A 16,651-nucleotide genomic window follows, 5' to 3' on the forward strand; every position below is an offset into this window, starting at 1 on the left:
TTCAATGAAGGAAAGTTTATATAAATATTCATCTGATTAATAGGATCACAATTTCCCATGTGAGTGAGGAGTTGGTGCTGCCTGTCATTTGCTGTATCTTTTTCCTTAGGGTAGAGAAAGATTTCTGTCCCATGTACACAAAGTCCACCTCATGATATTAGATTGCTCTGTCTCTGAAGGACTTCTTGACATTCAGCAAAGGAACTGATTCAAATCACAAGAATATAAATAATACATAATATGCAGGAGTTCTAGCTCTATGTGCAATGGATAAAATTCAGGGTCAGTTCACACTAGATACCAGTCTTGGAGGCAATCCAGTTTCGATACTGAGACACTCTTGTGTAGACGCCAGGTTTTTTGGGAAGAGCACAAGATTGTCCCCAACTTACTATACCAACTAGGTACCAGATTTCATGATTATCATAAACCAGAGGTCCACCAGAATCTCCCTAGAGAAAAAAAATTTTTGAGATTGTTAACTCTAATTTAATTCAGTAGGACAATCACTGCAATCATCTCTTCCAGAGGAAAAATGGAAAAAGTTACATAGAACATACAACCAGATTAGAGACAGATTATATGATGGTTCTCTTGACTGAGTTAAAATTTTGTGCTAAATTATTAAGTAAATTATTTTCTAGAAAGACCAATACTAATTTATATGGAATGGCTACATTATTTATGCTTCAGCATACATATATTTTTTGCTAGTTTTATTAGACACTTTAAGCTTGATTTAGTAAGCATTTATCTAAAATATTTAATATGAGGTTGGTATTTGTACATTGAAGGAAATGGCAACCCACTCCAGTATTACTGCCTAGAGAATCCTGTGGACAGTGGAGTCTGGTGGACTGCTGTCCATAGCGTCGCACAGAGTCCGACATGACTGAAGCGGCTTAGCATGCATGCATGCACTGGAGAAGGAAATGGCAACCCACTCCAGTATTCTTGCCTGGAGAATCCCAGGGACAGAGGAGCCTGGTGGGCTGCCATCTATGGGGTCCCACAGAGTCAGACACAACTGAAGCAGCTTAGCAGCAGCAGCAGCAGAAATTTTCTGTGATCTCTTCTGAGTATGTTAGCTCTTGACTGTATTTTATGAACCTACTCTGGCTTTCTTTTCTTTCATTTACCTATTTCTATCTATGTTTGCTTTCTGAATTTTATATAAGTCTTCTTAAATCTCTTTTGGATCAAAGAAGATTATGCAAATAAATAGATGCAAGTATCAAGGTTAAGATTGTGGTCTCAGTAGTTGAACTGCCCAAGTTTCAGGTCCAGCTCTATTAATTACTTGTTGTGTGATCTCAGGTAAGATACACAGGATAAATTTTCTATGCCTCTCCCACTTGTTTCATTTGTTTTTTCTTTTATCAACTATTTATTGAGTTCCTACTAGGTGTCACAGGGCTGCCCTGGTGACTCAGATGGTAAAGAATCTGCCTGCAATGCAGGAGACCCCTGGGTATTGAGGACGCCTGGGTCGGGAGTATCCCCTGGAGAAGGAAGTGGCTATCCACTCCAGTATTCTTGCCTGGAGAACTCCATGGACAGAGGAGCCTGGGGGGCTGCTGTCCATGGGGTTGCAAAGAGTTGGACACAATTGAGTGACCTAACACTTTGCTATGCATCTCAGGCATTTTGATGGGCATTGAGGATTAACAATGACCAAAAATGAACTGCCCCTATGCTCATAGAGCTTGACATTTAGGATAAGAAAAAAATAATATGAAATAAGCCTACAAATATGCAAATGACAACTGTTATGAGTGCTATAGAGACATACAATAGGGGGATTTGACTAGTCAGGGAGGTTAGGGATATTTCCCTTGGTCAAATGTAATCAATCAAATAGCTGAAGGAAGAGAGTGAATCATGAAAAGCAAGACATGAATGAAATGCGTTTTAGACAGAGGGAAGCATGACAAATGCTCTGTGGCATGAAGCAACATGGCATATGCAAAGGCTTGTAGAAATAGGAGACTGGAGAGAGGACAGCAAGTGGGCAAGTGGTACATAATGAGGCCATAGCGGTAAGGAGAGACTATTCTATATAAAGTCCTGTGGGTCTTTTTAAGAAGATTTTACCAGAAGATAAAAATAAAGGTAAAGCACTGAAGATTTAAGTGTGTTTTTTCTTTTTTTTAGATCTATATTTTTTTATTTTATTTTTTAATTTAAATTTATTTATTTTAATTGGAGGTTAATTACTTTACAATATTGTATTGGTTTTGCCATAGTGTTTTAAGGAGGGTGTTAACATGATCAGATTGCATCCTGTTAGAAACCATCCTGAAATTTATTTGACTAATGCACTACAGGATCATAAGAATGAAAACAAAGAGATAAACTAGATAGTTAATGTGTATGGGAGGTGGTCAAGGGACAGGAAGGGGAGGAGAGGTTGAGAGAGGATAGAAAGACAAAAGATGGTGGAGAGAGATTTAAGGAAGTAAAATCCATGGGATTAGGTGGTTATTTGAATATGGGATAAAGAGAAGTTACAATGGTTTCTAGCCTTTGGCATACCTAATGGAATGAAAGGGAATGCCATTTACAGAAATACAAAACACAGAAAGAAGATTAGTTGGGGAGAAGAATCAGAGCAGAATTGGGTACAACATTTGAATTTGAAGTGCCTTTGAAATATCCAACTGGAGCTGCCAAGTAGGAATAGAATAGATAAATCTGGAGATCAAAGGAGAGGATGGGGCTAAAAGTAAAATTTTATGTAGTATCTGCAAAAAAAAAAAAAAAAAAAAAGATAATTGAAGCTATGAAAGAGAATTAGATTCTCTGGGGAGAAAGTATCAAGTGAAAAGATAAACAGGCATAAATTAACATGTAATGGGTTGGATTAAGAGAAGGACACTGAAAAGGAGATAGAGAATGAGCAGACAGAGATGCAAAGTGAAAATTATTACAAGCCAAGAGAAGACAGTATTTCAATAAAGAGGGAGTGGTAAGCACTATTAAATACTGGTAAGAGGAAAAAAAGACCCCCTCAAATTGTTGATGGTCGTTATTGATTCACTGAAAACATTAGGAAGAGAGATTTTGATGAAGCAATAGGGCAGGAACCATATTGAAACAGTTTGAAGAGTTAGTGAGAGATGAGAAAATTGTGACAATAAACATTTTCTCAAATATTTGATGGTAAAGAGATAAAATGAGATGCCAGCTGAAGGCTTTTTTTTTTTTTTTTTCCACGACTTGAGAGATCTGAATAGAGAATTTAGTCACAAGAGAAATGTTGACTCTGGAAGGAGAGAGACTGTAATTGCTAATATATGCATGCTAAGTCACTTCAATTGTGTCCAGCTGTTTGTGACCCTACGGACTGTAGCCCGCTAGGCTCCTCTGTCCATGGAATTCTCCAGGTAAGAATACTGGACTGGGTTGTCATTTCCTTCTCCAGGGAGTCTTCCTGAGGATCAAACCCTCGTCTCTTACGTCTCCTGCATTGGCAGGTGGGTTCTTTACCACTGGTGCCACCTGGGAAGCCCAATTGCTAGTGTAAACTTCCCCAAAAGGTCAACAAGAAGAGGAATCTGAACAGTGGGGAAGGGGCTATCCTTAGTGAAGGGGCAACTTCTCTGTAGTGACCTAAGCTGAAGGTGGATGAAAAGGGTCCAGATAAAGACAGATCTGCAATGTTTGATGCTAGGAAGATGGGGAAATTCCTTACCATGACTTTATTTTTTTTTTGAAAATTCAGAACAGAATCATCAGTTGAGAATAAATGGGCAGGAAAAACTGGAAGTTAAGGAAAGTGTAGAATGGTGGGAGAATTCAGAGAAAGGTAGATTTAGGAGAAAGCAACAAAAATAGTAAGGTTGTCAGCTTTGTTATGTGGAACACATACTGGAGCCATGTGTTCTGTTGTATTTTTTTCAGGAGCCTATGACTTCCCAGATGCAGGCAGAGAGTCTGAATAACTGAGTTCTTCCAGGTTTGGAACTTGTCAGACATAAACACTAGGAAGAGAGAACATCAAGTGGGTTTGGGGTATAAGCAAAAATGTTTAAAAAATGATCACAGTGAAATCTAAATTGGACAAGTGAACAGTGGAAGAAAGGAAAGAATTAATGGACTTGAAACAGCAGAGAAGCTGTGCTCTACAAGACTCTGTGAAATTGAAGAAGGGTGGTATTCAGCCAACAAATATTTGTGCCAAGACTGGTTGAGGTATTCATAAAACAGAGGTAAATAAAATAAATGCTCTAAAATGAGTGCCTTCACAGAGTTCACTTTTTAGGCTAGTGAGACAGTTAAATAAAATATATTGTGCATTGAATGGTGTAAGAGCTAGAAATGAAAATAAAACAGAGAAGGGACACAAAGAATATGTGTGTAAATTGTGTATGTTGGGCAGTGAGGATTGGTAGGTTGGATTATAACAGTGTGACCAAAGAAACAGAAGTAGCTGAAAATCAGGCAGAAAGGACTGAGGATAGTTGTTAAACAGGAAGATTTGGAAATTTAGTGTCATTGGAGATGGAACAGTTTTTGATGACAAGGTTCAAGGTGTGGCCCTAGGAATAGGTGACTGAGGAGGAGTGAAGGTCCCTGGAGGTTGAGATCTATGAACTAAGGATCCAGCATTTAAATGAGTTGATGACAATATTGCAGAAGTTAGGACAAAGGTGGAATCTATTCTAGGTGTCAATGGCATGAAAGAATGAGTGGAACAAAGTAGAGATATTAGGAGGTAAGGGGATAAAAACAAGATAGATGAGAGATGATGATACAGCTGAATAAAGTGCTTTTCAGAGGAGAGGTTTCTCTGCCTTTTGATTACAAATTTGCTTAAGAAAATAACAATAGAGCATAAGAGGTGGTCTGAACCAGAAACGGGAGCAATAGACTAATTTTCTATTTTGTAAATAGTACTATGTCATGGTACTACGTCAATAGTGCCATGCAAAGATGGACACAATAAAGGACAGAAATGGTATGGACCTAACAGAAGCAGAAGATATTAAGAAGAGGTGGCAAGAATACACAAAACAACTGCACAAAAATGATCTTCAGGACCCAGATAACCACGATGGTGTGATCACTCACCTAGAGTCAGACATCTTGGAATACAGAGTCAAGTGGGGTTTGGGAAACATCACTATGAACAGAGCTAGTGGAGGTGATGGGAATGCCAGTTGAGATATTTCAAATCCTAAAATATGATGCTGTGAAAGTGCTGCCCTTGATATGCCAGCAAATTTGGAAAACTCAGCAGTGGCCACAATACTGGAAAAGGTCAGTGTGCATTCCAATCCCAAAGAAAAGCAATGCCAAAGAACATTCAAACTACCACACAATTGCACTCATGTCACATGCTAGTAACATAATGCTCAAAATTCTCCAAGCCAGGCTTCAACAATATGTGAACTGTGAACTTCCAGATGTTCAAGCTGGTTTTAGAAAAGGCAGAGGAACCAGAGATCAAATTGTCAACATCCACTGGATCATAGAAAAAGCGAGAGTTCCAGAAAAACATCTACTTCTGCTTTATTGACTATGCCAAAACCTTTGACTGTGGGGATGACAAGAAACTGTGGAAAATTCTTGAAGAGATGGGAATACCAGACCACTTGATCTGCCTCTTGAGAAATCTGTATGCAGGTCAGGAAGTAACAGTTAGAACTGGACATGGAACAACAGACTGGTTCCAAATAGGAAAAGGAGTACGTCAAGGCTGTATATTGTCACCCTGCTTATTTAACTTATATGCAGAGTACATCATGAGAAACGCTGGGCTGAATGAAGCACAAGCTGGAATCAAGATTGTCAAGGTATGTATCAATAATCTCAGATATGCAGATGACACCACCCTTATGGCAGAAATTGAAGAACTAAAGAGCCTCTTGATGAAAGTGAAAGAGGAGAGTGAAAAAGTTGGCTTAAAACTCAACATTCAGAAAACTAAGATCATGGCATCTGGTCCCATCACTTCATGGCAAATAGATGGGGAAACAGTGGAAACATTGACAGACTTTATTTTGGAGGGCTCCAAAATCACTGAAGATGGTGACTGCAGCCATGAAATTAAAAGACTTGCTCCTTGGAAGAAAAGTTATGACTAACCTAGACTGCATATTAAAAAGCAGAGACATTGCTTTGCCAGCAAATATCAGTCTAGTCAAGGCTATGGTTTTTCCAGTAGTCATGTATGGTTATGAGAGTTGGACTATAAAGAAAGCTGAGCACTGAAGAATTGATTCTTTTGAACTGTGGTGTTGGAGAAGACTCTTGAGAGTCCCTTGGACTGCAAGGAAGTCCAACCCATCCATCCTAAAGGAAATCAGTCCTGAATATTCATTGCAAGGACTGATTGAAGCTGAAGCTCCAATACTTTGGCCACCTGATGCGAAGAACTGACTCACTGGAAAAGAGATACTGGGAAAGATTGAAGGCAGGAGGAGAAGGGGACGAGAGAAGATGAGATGGTTGGATGGCATCACCGACTCAATGGACATGAGTTTGAGCAAGCTCTGGGAGTTGGTGATGGACAGGGAGGCCTGGCTTGCTGCAGTCCATGAGGTTGTAAAGAGTTGGACATGACTAAGTGACTGAACTGAACTGAACTATGTCCATCTCATTATATTAAACGAAATAATGTATAGAAAGTGTTTAGCATTGTTTTTGCATAATAAACACTCAATATAATAATTTTGATTATCATTTGTTATTTAGGTAAACTGATTCTTTGATAAAATTCATGTCATTTTTTTCTTTCAGGTAAACATATAGGCTCAAATTAGAAATCATTAATGGAAACTTTTCTTTTGAAGTGTTTTGGACTTACCTTACATGCATCTACTTTTCCTTCCATGAATCCGGCACACAACATTCCTGAAGTTATCATGCCATCATATACATCCTTTCTGTTACACACCTCAGTGCTTATGGTTTCTACCCTGGCTTGCCGTAGTTTATTTTGTGTTGGTCCTATTACCCAAACAAAAGAAAAAACAAAACACATGTTCTTTGAACACAGCTATATCTAAGACTCAGAAGACACATGAGTTGTATATTCTTAGGAGTAAAAGCATTAGATTTTTCATTATTAATGATTGCCTAATTTTATTTTCTGTGGCATAAATGTCTACATGCAAGGAAACAGTACACATATATGTGGTGGTGGTGGTTTAGTTGCTGTTGTGTCTGACTCTTGCGTATTTGTGGACCTTCAAAAGTTCTTTGAACCCTCAAAACTACACACAATATTGTGTGTATATGACTTTTTTTCATGATTTTCCACATAAGGAAGTTGAGGCTCAGAGAAGTTCATTGATTTTCCAAAATCTACTCAAGTACAAACCAGGATACAAACTGCACAGGTCTGTTTGCCCAGCTCTATGCTACACAGTGTTATCTCAGAATGTCTCAAAGCATGAGAAACAAAGCAAATGCTGAAGATATACCAACAATATGACACCAGCAGAGAAGAAGGCCAGTGGTTAGGAGGAAAAAATACTGCGTACGTTAGTCTCAAAACATTCACAAACCACGTCCATGTTTATGACCATGGTATATCCTCATTAAAATTAGGAAGAATTTAAACCAGAAAAAAAAAAAGCATATGAAGTATACGCAAGCCAGGAGTGTTTATATCTGGCGACTATACAATTTGTAGTAATTTACTTCCCTGTACTCCCATAGCATTTTGTTCCTTCTTAGAGTACCCAGAACCATCTGTTCATCTTATCCATGTTATTGAACTCTCCTCTGCCCCACGACTGCTCCAAATAATTGTGAACTCCTCAAGGATGGATATATGATTCCTTTTACTTTTTTTTACTTTAACACACAGCACCTTGTTCTTCTCAGAGTCATACTTTCCTTCTCCAGGGGATTTTTCTGACCAAGGGATCGAATCTGGGTCTACTGCACTGCAGGCAGATTCTTTACCATCGGAGTCACCAGAGAAGCCCGTATACATTAGAAGCATGAACATTTTAATGAAAAGTCTAAAGAGGTATCTCCTAGATGGCACATTAGATGCCAAGATAAATTTGCACTAAGTAAATTACATTGAACAACTCACCATCATCTACAATGGATCCAAATCCTGTGACAAATACACCTGTTTTAGGTGGCAACTTTATGGATGAATCTGGGAGGCAAACTCTCTGAACTACATTTGAAAACTCAACTCGGGTATCAAGCTGAGCCAAAGCAATGTCATTTTCATTTGTTTCTTTACGGTAATTTTCATGAATGATAATTTTCCTCAAACTTCGTTTCACTGCAGGTGGTGTTATAGTTATACCAAAAGTAACGATCCATCTATTTGGGTCTTTATTTCTGCAAAAAAATAAAGAATACGATTAGTTATACTTAACTGTATCCTCTAAAAACAGTTGAGACAGTATTCTCTGCAACTATTGGAATTATGTCCCTGAAAAATTCCTATAGCGAGAGAATTTGCAATTGATGGCCTTATGTAAAAAAAGAGGTTAAAATACTGATGATACAAGTGAGAGTAGGAAAGCTCTTAAAATATTTCACAAGCTCTAAAATTTAAAAGAATACAATAGCTAAGTGGAATTTCATGCTGCAGCTGGAATAATAATAATGGGTACTATACAATTAGTTTCTCACATTTTAATTCTAACATTTTAATTTAACATTTTAATGTTAAATTAACATTTAATTTTGTTCATTAGAAACTCTTCAAATTTGATTTTTTTCTCTAATTTCAGTGAAGTGTATAGAAATTAATTTTTATCTGTTTTGGACATTATCACCCTAATGGGCATTTCCTTCTGTATGAGACATTCTCTCCATTCTTATTTTATGATTTAACCTGTTGACTCTTGTTTACTGGATCTTATCTTGATCTTTGAGACAAAGTGTAATTTGTCTTCTTCACAAACCCTCATGTGTATACAGGATTATTTCTCCACCCAGTGCCCATACCCTGCCCCAATACTCAAGGGCTAAAAGCAGCCTTAACTCATCGCTGTGCTGTTAGAGCTCCCACTACCCTTTCATCTGCCCTGGTCAGTCCCTCTTACTATTTTTGAGGCTTTCCCTTAACACAGATGCTTTTCTCTACCATGAGATTACACTACAAGCAAATTCTGCATCCTTCTATCATCTCTTTACTCCCTGTTCTACCCTAAACCTCAGTTCCCTGTTTGTCTAATCAGCCCTTTCAAGAATGACAAAAATTTATAGAAACTTGAATTCTCTCTGTAAAGGAAAATTATGTAAAAGGAAATTACACATAAGAGAATTTAAAAAGGGAATTTCCCTGTTCATGCAGGATTACTGTGCTGGTGAATCATCAAGCTTTAAGTGTAATGAAAAACCTGAAAGATCAGTGGCTTTCAAAGTACTCTGTACTGCCCCAGGGATAAGCAGGCAGAGCCTAGGGGCCAAGGAATTGGGGTATGCGGGGGAGGGGGGGGGGTCCTCTCTCAGCTGCTCTACTTATTTACACTTTAAAGGAAGGTTTAATTGCTGATAGTAGTCTCTTATGATCCTTTGTATTTCTGTGTTGTCTGTTGTGATCTCTCCATTTTCATTTCTAATTTTATTGATTTGATTTTTCTCCCTTTGTTTCTTGATGAGTCTGGCTAATGGTTTGTCAATTTTATTTATCCTTTCAAAGAACCAGCTTGTAGCTTTGTTGATTTTTGCTATGGTCTCTTTTGTTTCTTTTGCATTTATTTCTGCCCTAATTTTTAAGATTTCTTTCCTTCTACTAACCCTGGGGTTCTTCATTTCTTCCTTTTCTAGTTGCTTTAGGTGTAGAGTTAGATTATTTATTTGACTTTTTTCTTGTTTCTTGAGGTACGCCTGTATTGCTATGAACTTTCCCCTTAGGTCTGCTTTTACAGTGTCCCACAGGTTTTGGGTTGTTGTGTTTTCATTTTCATTTGTTTCTATGCATATTTTGATTTCTTTTAATGCATATATATGGAATTTAGAAAGATGGTAACAATAACTTTGTATGCGATACAGCAAAAGAGACACAGATGTATAGAACAGTCTTTTGGACTCTGTGGGAGAGGGAGAGGGTGGGATGATTTGGGAGAATGGCATTGAAACATATATAATATCATATATGAAACGAATCACCAGTCCAGGTTCGATGCATGATATTGGTTGCCTGGGGCTGGTGCACTGGGATGACCCAGAGGGATGGTACAGGGAGGGAGGAGGGAGGGGGGTTCAGGATGGGGAACACGTGTATACCTGTGGCAGATTCATGTTGATGTATGGCAAAACCAATACAATATTGTAAAGTAATTAACCTCCAATTAAAATAAATAAATTTATATTTAAAAATAATAAAGGAAGATTTAATTCAAAGCAGAAATCTTAAGGATGAACCATTCATTTGAAAACTAGAATTCTGGAATCTACAAAGACATATTACTTCAGTCCTTAAGGATCTTGTAAACCAACTGAGTAGACAAAACAGAAATACCTATCTCTTCATGCATGAAAAACCAGAAAGGGAGACTCAAGTAATAGGCACAGTTCAGCATGCTTTGCAGATAAGAACACTGAAATTCAGAAATTAAATGACTTGGCCAGGTACATGATGTATTCAGCTGGTTAGTGTCAGAGACAGATGGCCGAGGTCTCATGATATCCTGTCAAGAACTTTTCCCTATATACAGTTATTTCACAAAGACAGGGATCATTTTTTCATGGGCATAAAGGTACTAACATTTGTCTTAAATATGATTTTTAAAATATAGTATTTCTGTAGGAAAAAACATAAAATTTTAAAAAGTATTTGGATAATTGTGATACTGTCTTCAAAGTACCCTTCTTTTTCCTTCACAATAGTGCACTTCATCATGCAATTATATGAAATTATATCACATGCAAAATTGATCCCTTCCTCTCCAGAATCATTATAATTTTAAACTCTTTATTATTATTGGCATAAAATATGCTATTACAGTTCTCACATTAAAAAAATAAATTCCTCCTTAGAATCCACAGCCACCCTGGACTATCAAATTTCTCTGCTCCCATTCATTTAAAAACTCCTTGAAAGTGGGGTCTAAACTCACTACATCCAATCCTTCTCTTTCTTTTCTCTCTTGAATTCATTCTCACCCCTATCACATCATCACAATTTCTTTGATCAAGATCACCAGTTATCTCTGCTTTATCACACTCAATGGCCAGTCCCTCTATATGTCTGCCCACACAGAAATGGCACTGGACCTGCTAGAACACGGATCTCAGTCTATATAGCTTTTATTCTTCACTCAATAGTTAAAGACTTTACATTCTGAGCTTATTTCTTTTTAATTTATGTAAGCAAGCATCAGTTATAAATTTTAAAAATGTATGAAAAATGGAGGACTATATGAGCATGAAAAAATCATAAAGCCTTGAAAAGTTAGTGAGACTCAAGTTTACCTGAGCACGATGATATTACTGAGGTTGTAAATACGTACATGTGAATCCCTTTTCTCTTTTTTCATGAGACAGTGACAATCACCTTAAATCCATTAGGTCATTCTCATTACACATCTGCTCCATAAATAAAGGTGTAGGCATCTTAGAACAATTTGGGTGTTACCCTTAGAAGGATGATCAAGCACCACTTAGACTCACCAAGGATAGTTTCTTCTGAAAGGGTGTGTGAACAGTGTCATTGGCCAGGACCTTTTTCAGAACTTTTGTCTTTTGAGGGTTTAAAAGGAAAACTCTCTGTACCCTGATGTTGAAACCTCAGGGAAAAAAGATAGTGTGTCCCTGATCTTGGGCAATAGCGTGCCTGTGCATGTCTGTGTATGTGAAGTGATATAGCTGAGTGTTAAGAGTTACAACTGTGAAAGCCCAACAGGGAGCTCTTTTCAGGTTTTGTATGACCCATCTTCCACACTGTGAGGGCAATGATATAGGTTGGTAGATTTGTCCCACCATCCACACACCTCTCTAGTCCAGAAAAGCCCACATGAAATGAAGTGAAAGTCGCTAAGTCATGTCTGACTCTTTGTGACCCCATAGAATTTTCCAGGCCAGAATACAGGAGTGGGTAGCCTTTCCATTCTCCAGGGGATCTTCCCAACTCAGGAATTGAACGCAGGTCTCCTGCATTGCAGGTGGATTCTTTACCAGCCCACATGGTTCTTGGATAATTGGAAGCTGTTGCTGCTAAGTCGCTTCAGTCGTGTCCGACTCTGTGCGACCCCATAGATAGCCCACCAGGCTCCTCCGTCCCTGGGATTCTCCAGGCAAGAATACTGGAGTGGGTTGCCATTTCCTTCTCCAATGCATACATATGTGCTAAGTTGCCTCAGTCGTGTCCTACTCTGTGTGACCCTATGGACAGCAGCCCATCAGGCTCCTCCATCCACAGGATTCTCCAGGCAAGAATACTGGAGTGGGCTGCCATTTCCTTCTCTCCCTTATTAAGGGAGAGCTTCAAAAATGATACCTTTGCTTTTTTTTTTTTTTTCCTATAAGTGGTGGTGGATGTTGATAGTTGGAGGATAGATGAAATAATTTTTTAAAAGTGAAAGTGGCAGAATTTTCCTTAAATATACATAAGTTTAAATTTGTACATGTATAATAGTCTTTAAAATAATTTATGATGTAGTAGAAAAAGATCGCATAGTTTCATGATGCTACATACAAGGAACAGATGGTATGAGTCACAAGAATGGCTCTTTGGTTTGGTTTTCACCAAACCAAACATGATATATATTGAGAGAAGGGTGAGGGGATGAGTTCGATTGGGGCATGGAGCAGCCATAATGCATTTAGGGGATAGCGTCCATCTAGAGTGGAGTAGAGGATAATTTGGTGAGATTGGACTTTTCCCAGGCACTAAATTGATGGTAATTAATAACTGAGTAAGCAAGACTCACGAGAGCTCTAATAAACTTACCGGCGGAAGCAGTGAGCTGCAGTGAGCAGCCACGTGTTACTGATGAGGCTGGCTCCACACTGATGGCCAGCCCCTATGAGCTGGAGGCTGGCCTGCCACGGCCACTCCCCTTCCAGAGCTGCTTCACTTCCTTGGACAATTCTTTCAGTAGACGCAAATGCTGGTAATGGCATGTATGAAGGTGTCATCCTTATTCCACAGCCTGTCACAGAAACAAGTGTTACCTTGATTTCATGAAAACAAGGGGAAAAAAGCACACCCTGATTTGCATTGGGCACAGATGCTTAGAGGGTCCATTGAACCTGTTGCTCTTGAACCCATTTCTAGCACTCAGTCTCTGGGGTTATTTTCTAGGGGTGCTATTATTCCCAGAGAGGTACAAAAGAAATATTTACCAACATTTCAAGGTATCCAAACCAGAATGAACTTCTGCCTCTATATGGAGCATATACAGATGAATAGATAAATAGATAATTTAAGAGCATAAAAATGTGTAGATCCTCTGCTGAGAGTTTTAGATACATGTGTAGCAAAACACTTTTTAAATGAGAAAACTCAGCCCGGGAAAAAGAACATAAATTACTGAAGGTAACACAGCTGGCAAGAGACAGAGTTGTATATTGGAAGGATTAGAAGGATCTAAGTCGAAATTTATATTCTTACTACTGAGAGAGTGCAACACTGAATGTCAGCCATGATTCTGCCTTGACATAAATCTGTACATTGTCTTTGAAAAGCCCTGAATTTTAACCATCTTAAATATTAATGAGTATCTTGCTTTTCTAAAATTTAAAAAGACTAGTTTTTTTTTTTTTAACATATTCTGATTCCCTGATAACAAATTCTCAGTTGATTAGACTTCAACCCTAAATAATACCTGGAAGTGTATTAGTATACTTTATTAATGTGTCTTCTAATTATTAATGTTTATATTTTTATTAACAATACACTTTTTTTTTAGTTTTATTTTATTTTTAAACTTTACAATATTGTATTAGTTTTGCCAAATATCGAAATGAATCCGCCACAGGTATACCCGCATTCCCCATCCTGAACCCTCCTCCCTCCTCCCTCCCCATACCCTCCCTCTGGGTCGTCCCAGTGCACCAGCCCCAAGCATCCAGTACCGTGCATCGAACCTGGACTGGTGACTCGTTTCATACATGATATCATACATGTTTCAATGCTATTCTCCCAAATCTCCCCACCCTCTCCCTCTCCCACAGAGTCCATAAGACTGATCTATACATTGGTGTCTCTTTTGCTGTCTCGTACACCGGGTTATTGTTACCATCTTTCTAAATTCCATATATATGTGTTAGTATACTGTATTGGTGTTTTTCTTTCTGGCTTACTTCACTCTATATAATAGGTTCCAGTTTTATCCATCTCATTAGAACTGATTCAAATGTATTCTTTTTAATGGCTGAGTAATACTCCATTGTGTATATGTACCACAGCTTTCTTATCCATTCATCTGCTGATGGGCATCTAGGTTGCTTCCATGTCCTGGCTATTATAAACAGTGCTGCGATGAACATTGGGGTACACATGTCTCTTTCCCTTCTGGTTTCCTCAGTGTGTATGCCCAGCAGTGGGATTGCTGGATCATAAGGCAGTTCTATTTCCAGTTTTTTAAGGAATCTCCACACTGTTCTCCATAGTGGCTGTACTAGTTTGCATTCCCACCAACAGTGTAAGAGAGTTCCCTTTTCTCCACACCCTCTCCAGCATTTATTGCTTGTAGACTTTTGGATTGCAGCCATTCTGACTGGTGTGAAATGGTACCTCATAGTGGTTTTGATTTGCATTTCTCTGATAATGAGTGATGTTGAGCATCTTTTCATGTGTTTGTTAGCCATCTGTATGTCTTCTTTGGAGAAATGTCTATTTAGTTCTTTGGCCCATTTTTTGATTGGGTCATTTATTTTTCTGGAGTTGAGCTGTAGGAGTTGCTTGTATATTTTTGAGATTAGTTAACAATACACTTTTTTAAAAAGAGGTTTTATTCAGGAACAGATTAAAAAATAGTTGCTTGAAATCATATTTATAAATTTATCATAATTCCATCATGTAGAGTTTCTCCATTAATATGGTGCCACATCAGTAGAGTCTAATGCTTACTCTCCCAATTTCCCCTAAAAATAAATGTGAAGGTAATAATAATAAAAATAATATCTACTAGTTATGATCCAGACCCTGTACATAGTGTTACATACACTTGCCCTAATTTTAATAACTCTGTTATTATCTCTCTATGTTATTAGATGTTATTATCCTCAGACTGAAAATGAAAAATTTGAGTCTATGGTATTACTCAAAGGCAAAAGGAACAAAATCACCAAAAATTAAGGAAAGGTAAGAAAAAAGTATATACATTTTGGAGGTAATTTTCAGTAACTGCAGTATTCAGTGGGTTGGTTTAAAAAACAACTTCTTGGACTGCCCAACCTATTTCTTTGAACCAGAACTCTGTGGAGAGCGCTAACAATTCTGACAAAGCCACTGATATTGTGATTTTCCACACCAGAAGTAAAGCTGTAATTCACCAGTCCCTCGCCAAACAGAAGCTCTAGTTTGACCCATTAACTCTTTTCTCTATGTATGCATTCAGAAGCCACAATGCCTGCACACCGTCTTATCTAGGAACACAGGAAAGATGAAACGTTCTATGAAAATGTGGTTATTTCGTGCAATGGTCTGAATGTGTACTCCCCATAGTTGAAATCTCTAACCCTTAAAGGTGGTGGTATTAGTAGGTACAGCCTTCCAGAGGTGCTTAAGTCATGAGAGTGGAGCTCTCATGAATGGGTCAGTACCTTATAAAATAGTCTGCAGAGGAATCTCTAGCCCCTTCCACCACTTGACTGAACAGCAAGAATCTATGAGTAGGAAGTGGGCCCTCACCTCACAACAATCTTGGACTTCTAGCCTCCGGAACTATTAGCAATATATTTCTGCTGTTTATATACTACCCAGTCTGTGGTAGGTGTTTTTTTATAGTGCTGTGATTGGACTTATGAAAAGGAATTTAAACAGAGAATGACAGAGAACTGGCACCAGTGAATGCTGGAGCTGATGGTGCCCTAAAGTGGGTGGTTGATGTAGTTTTCATATACTCTGTTTTTAAAATCTGAATTTAATCCTGCATCTAACTGTATGGCATGGCTAAGATCCTCTAAATCAGATGATATATAAACTTAGAAGACAGACATATCACTGAAAATTTTCCTCAGAAATTTTCAGAACTTGTGCTTGGTATCAGCAAAGATAGTCAAGAAAACATGACCTTAATAAAACAAAGGTAGCCAAACATAAGGGGAAAATATACTCTGATAAGAGTACACACAACAAAAGATCTGTATGTCAATCAAGAAAATTCAAGAAATCACAGAAATGTCATAACAGATAATAAATCCACACAGAAGAAGAGAAAATGTGACACCAGGCAATTGAGGTAAGTGGTTGTCAGGAGTATAGATCAGATGAGATCTTTCATAATGCACTGAAACTGAACTGGAACTAGAAATAATGATTGTCATAGAGTTCAGTAAATGGACATTCAGATAATAAATCATTTGTGTTCCTGAGGAAGAAAAAAAAAACCAAACCAATTAAAACAGAGTCAATCATCAAATTTATAAAGGAAGAATATTTTTCCAGGATGAGAAAAAACAGTGTACAAGTTGAAAATCTCATAGTGTCCCAGACAAGGTTCAGTGTCAAATACACATCTAGATCTCTTGACAAAAAAAAAAAAAAAAATGTTATAGG

At 38.0% G+C, this 16,651-nt stretch overlaps 1 protein-coding gene across 1 annotated transcript in view; it reads right to left on the minus strand.

Annotated features, from left to right (window-relative positions):
- Positions 1-288: 288 nt before the first annotated feature.
- The window catches only part of TMPRSS11F (transmembrane serine protease 11F), a 123,258-nt gene continuing 106,895 nt past the window's right edge, over positions 289-16,651 (minus strand). Inside the window, exons 8-11 of the mRNA XM_059887894.1 lie at positions 12,878-13,079; positions 8,054-8,313; positions 6,812-6,954; positions 289-452 (exon numbers count right to left, since the gene is read on the minus strand). Coding sequence (XP_059743877.1) covers positions 294-452; positions 6,812-6,954; positions 8,054-8,313; positions 12,878-13,079 — 764 coding nt within the window. The 3' untranslated portion in view covers positions 289-293. The remainder of the gene's footprint in view (positions 453-6,811; positions 6,955-8,053; positions 8,314-12,877; positions 13,080-16,651) is intronic.

Source organism: Bos taurus, chromosome 6 (genome assembly GCF_002263795.3).
Source record: "Bos taurus isolate L1 Dominette 01449 registration number 42190680 breed Hereford chromosome 6, ARS-UCD2.0, whole genome shotgun sequence".
NCBI lineage: Eukaryota > Metazoa > Chordata > Mammalia > Artiodactyla > Bovidae > Bos > Bos taurus.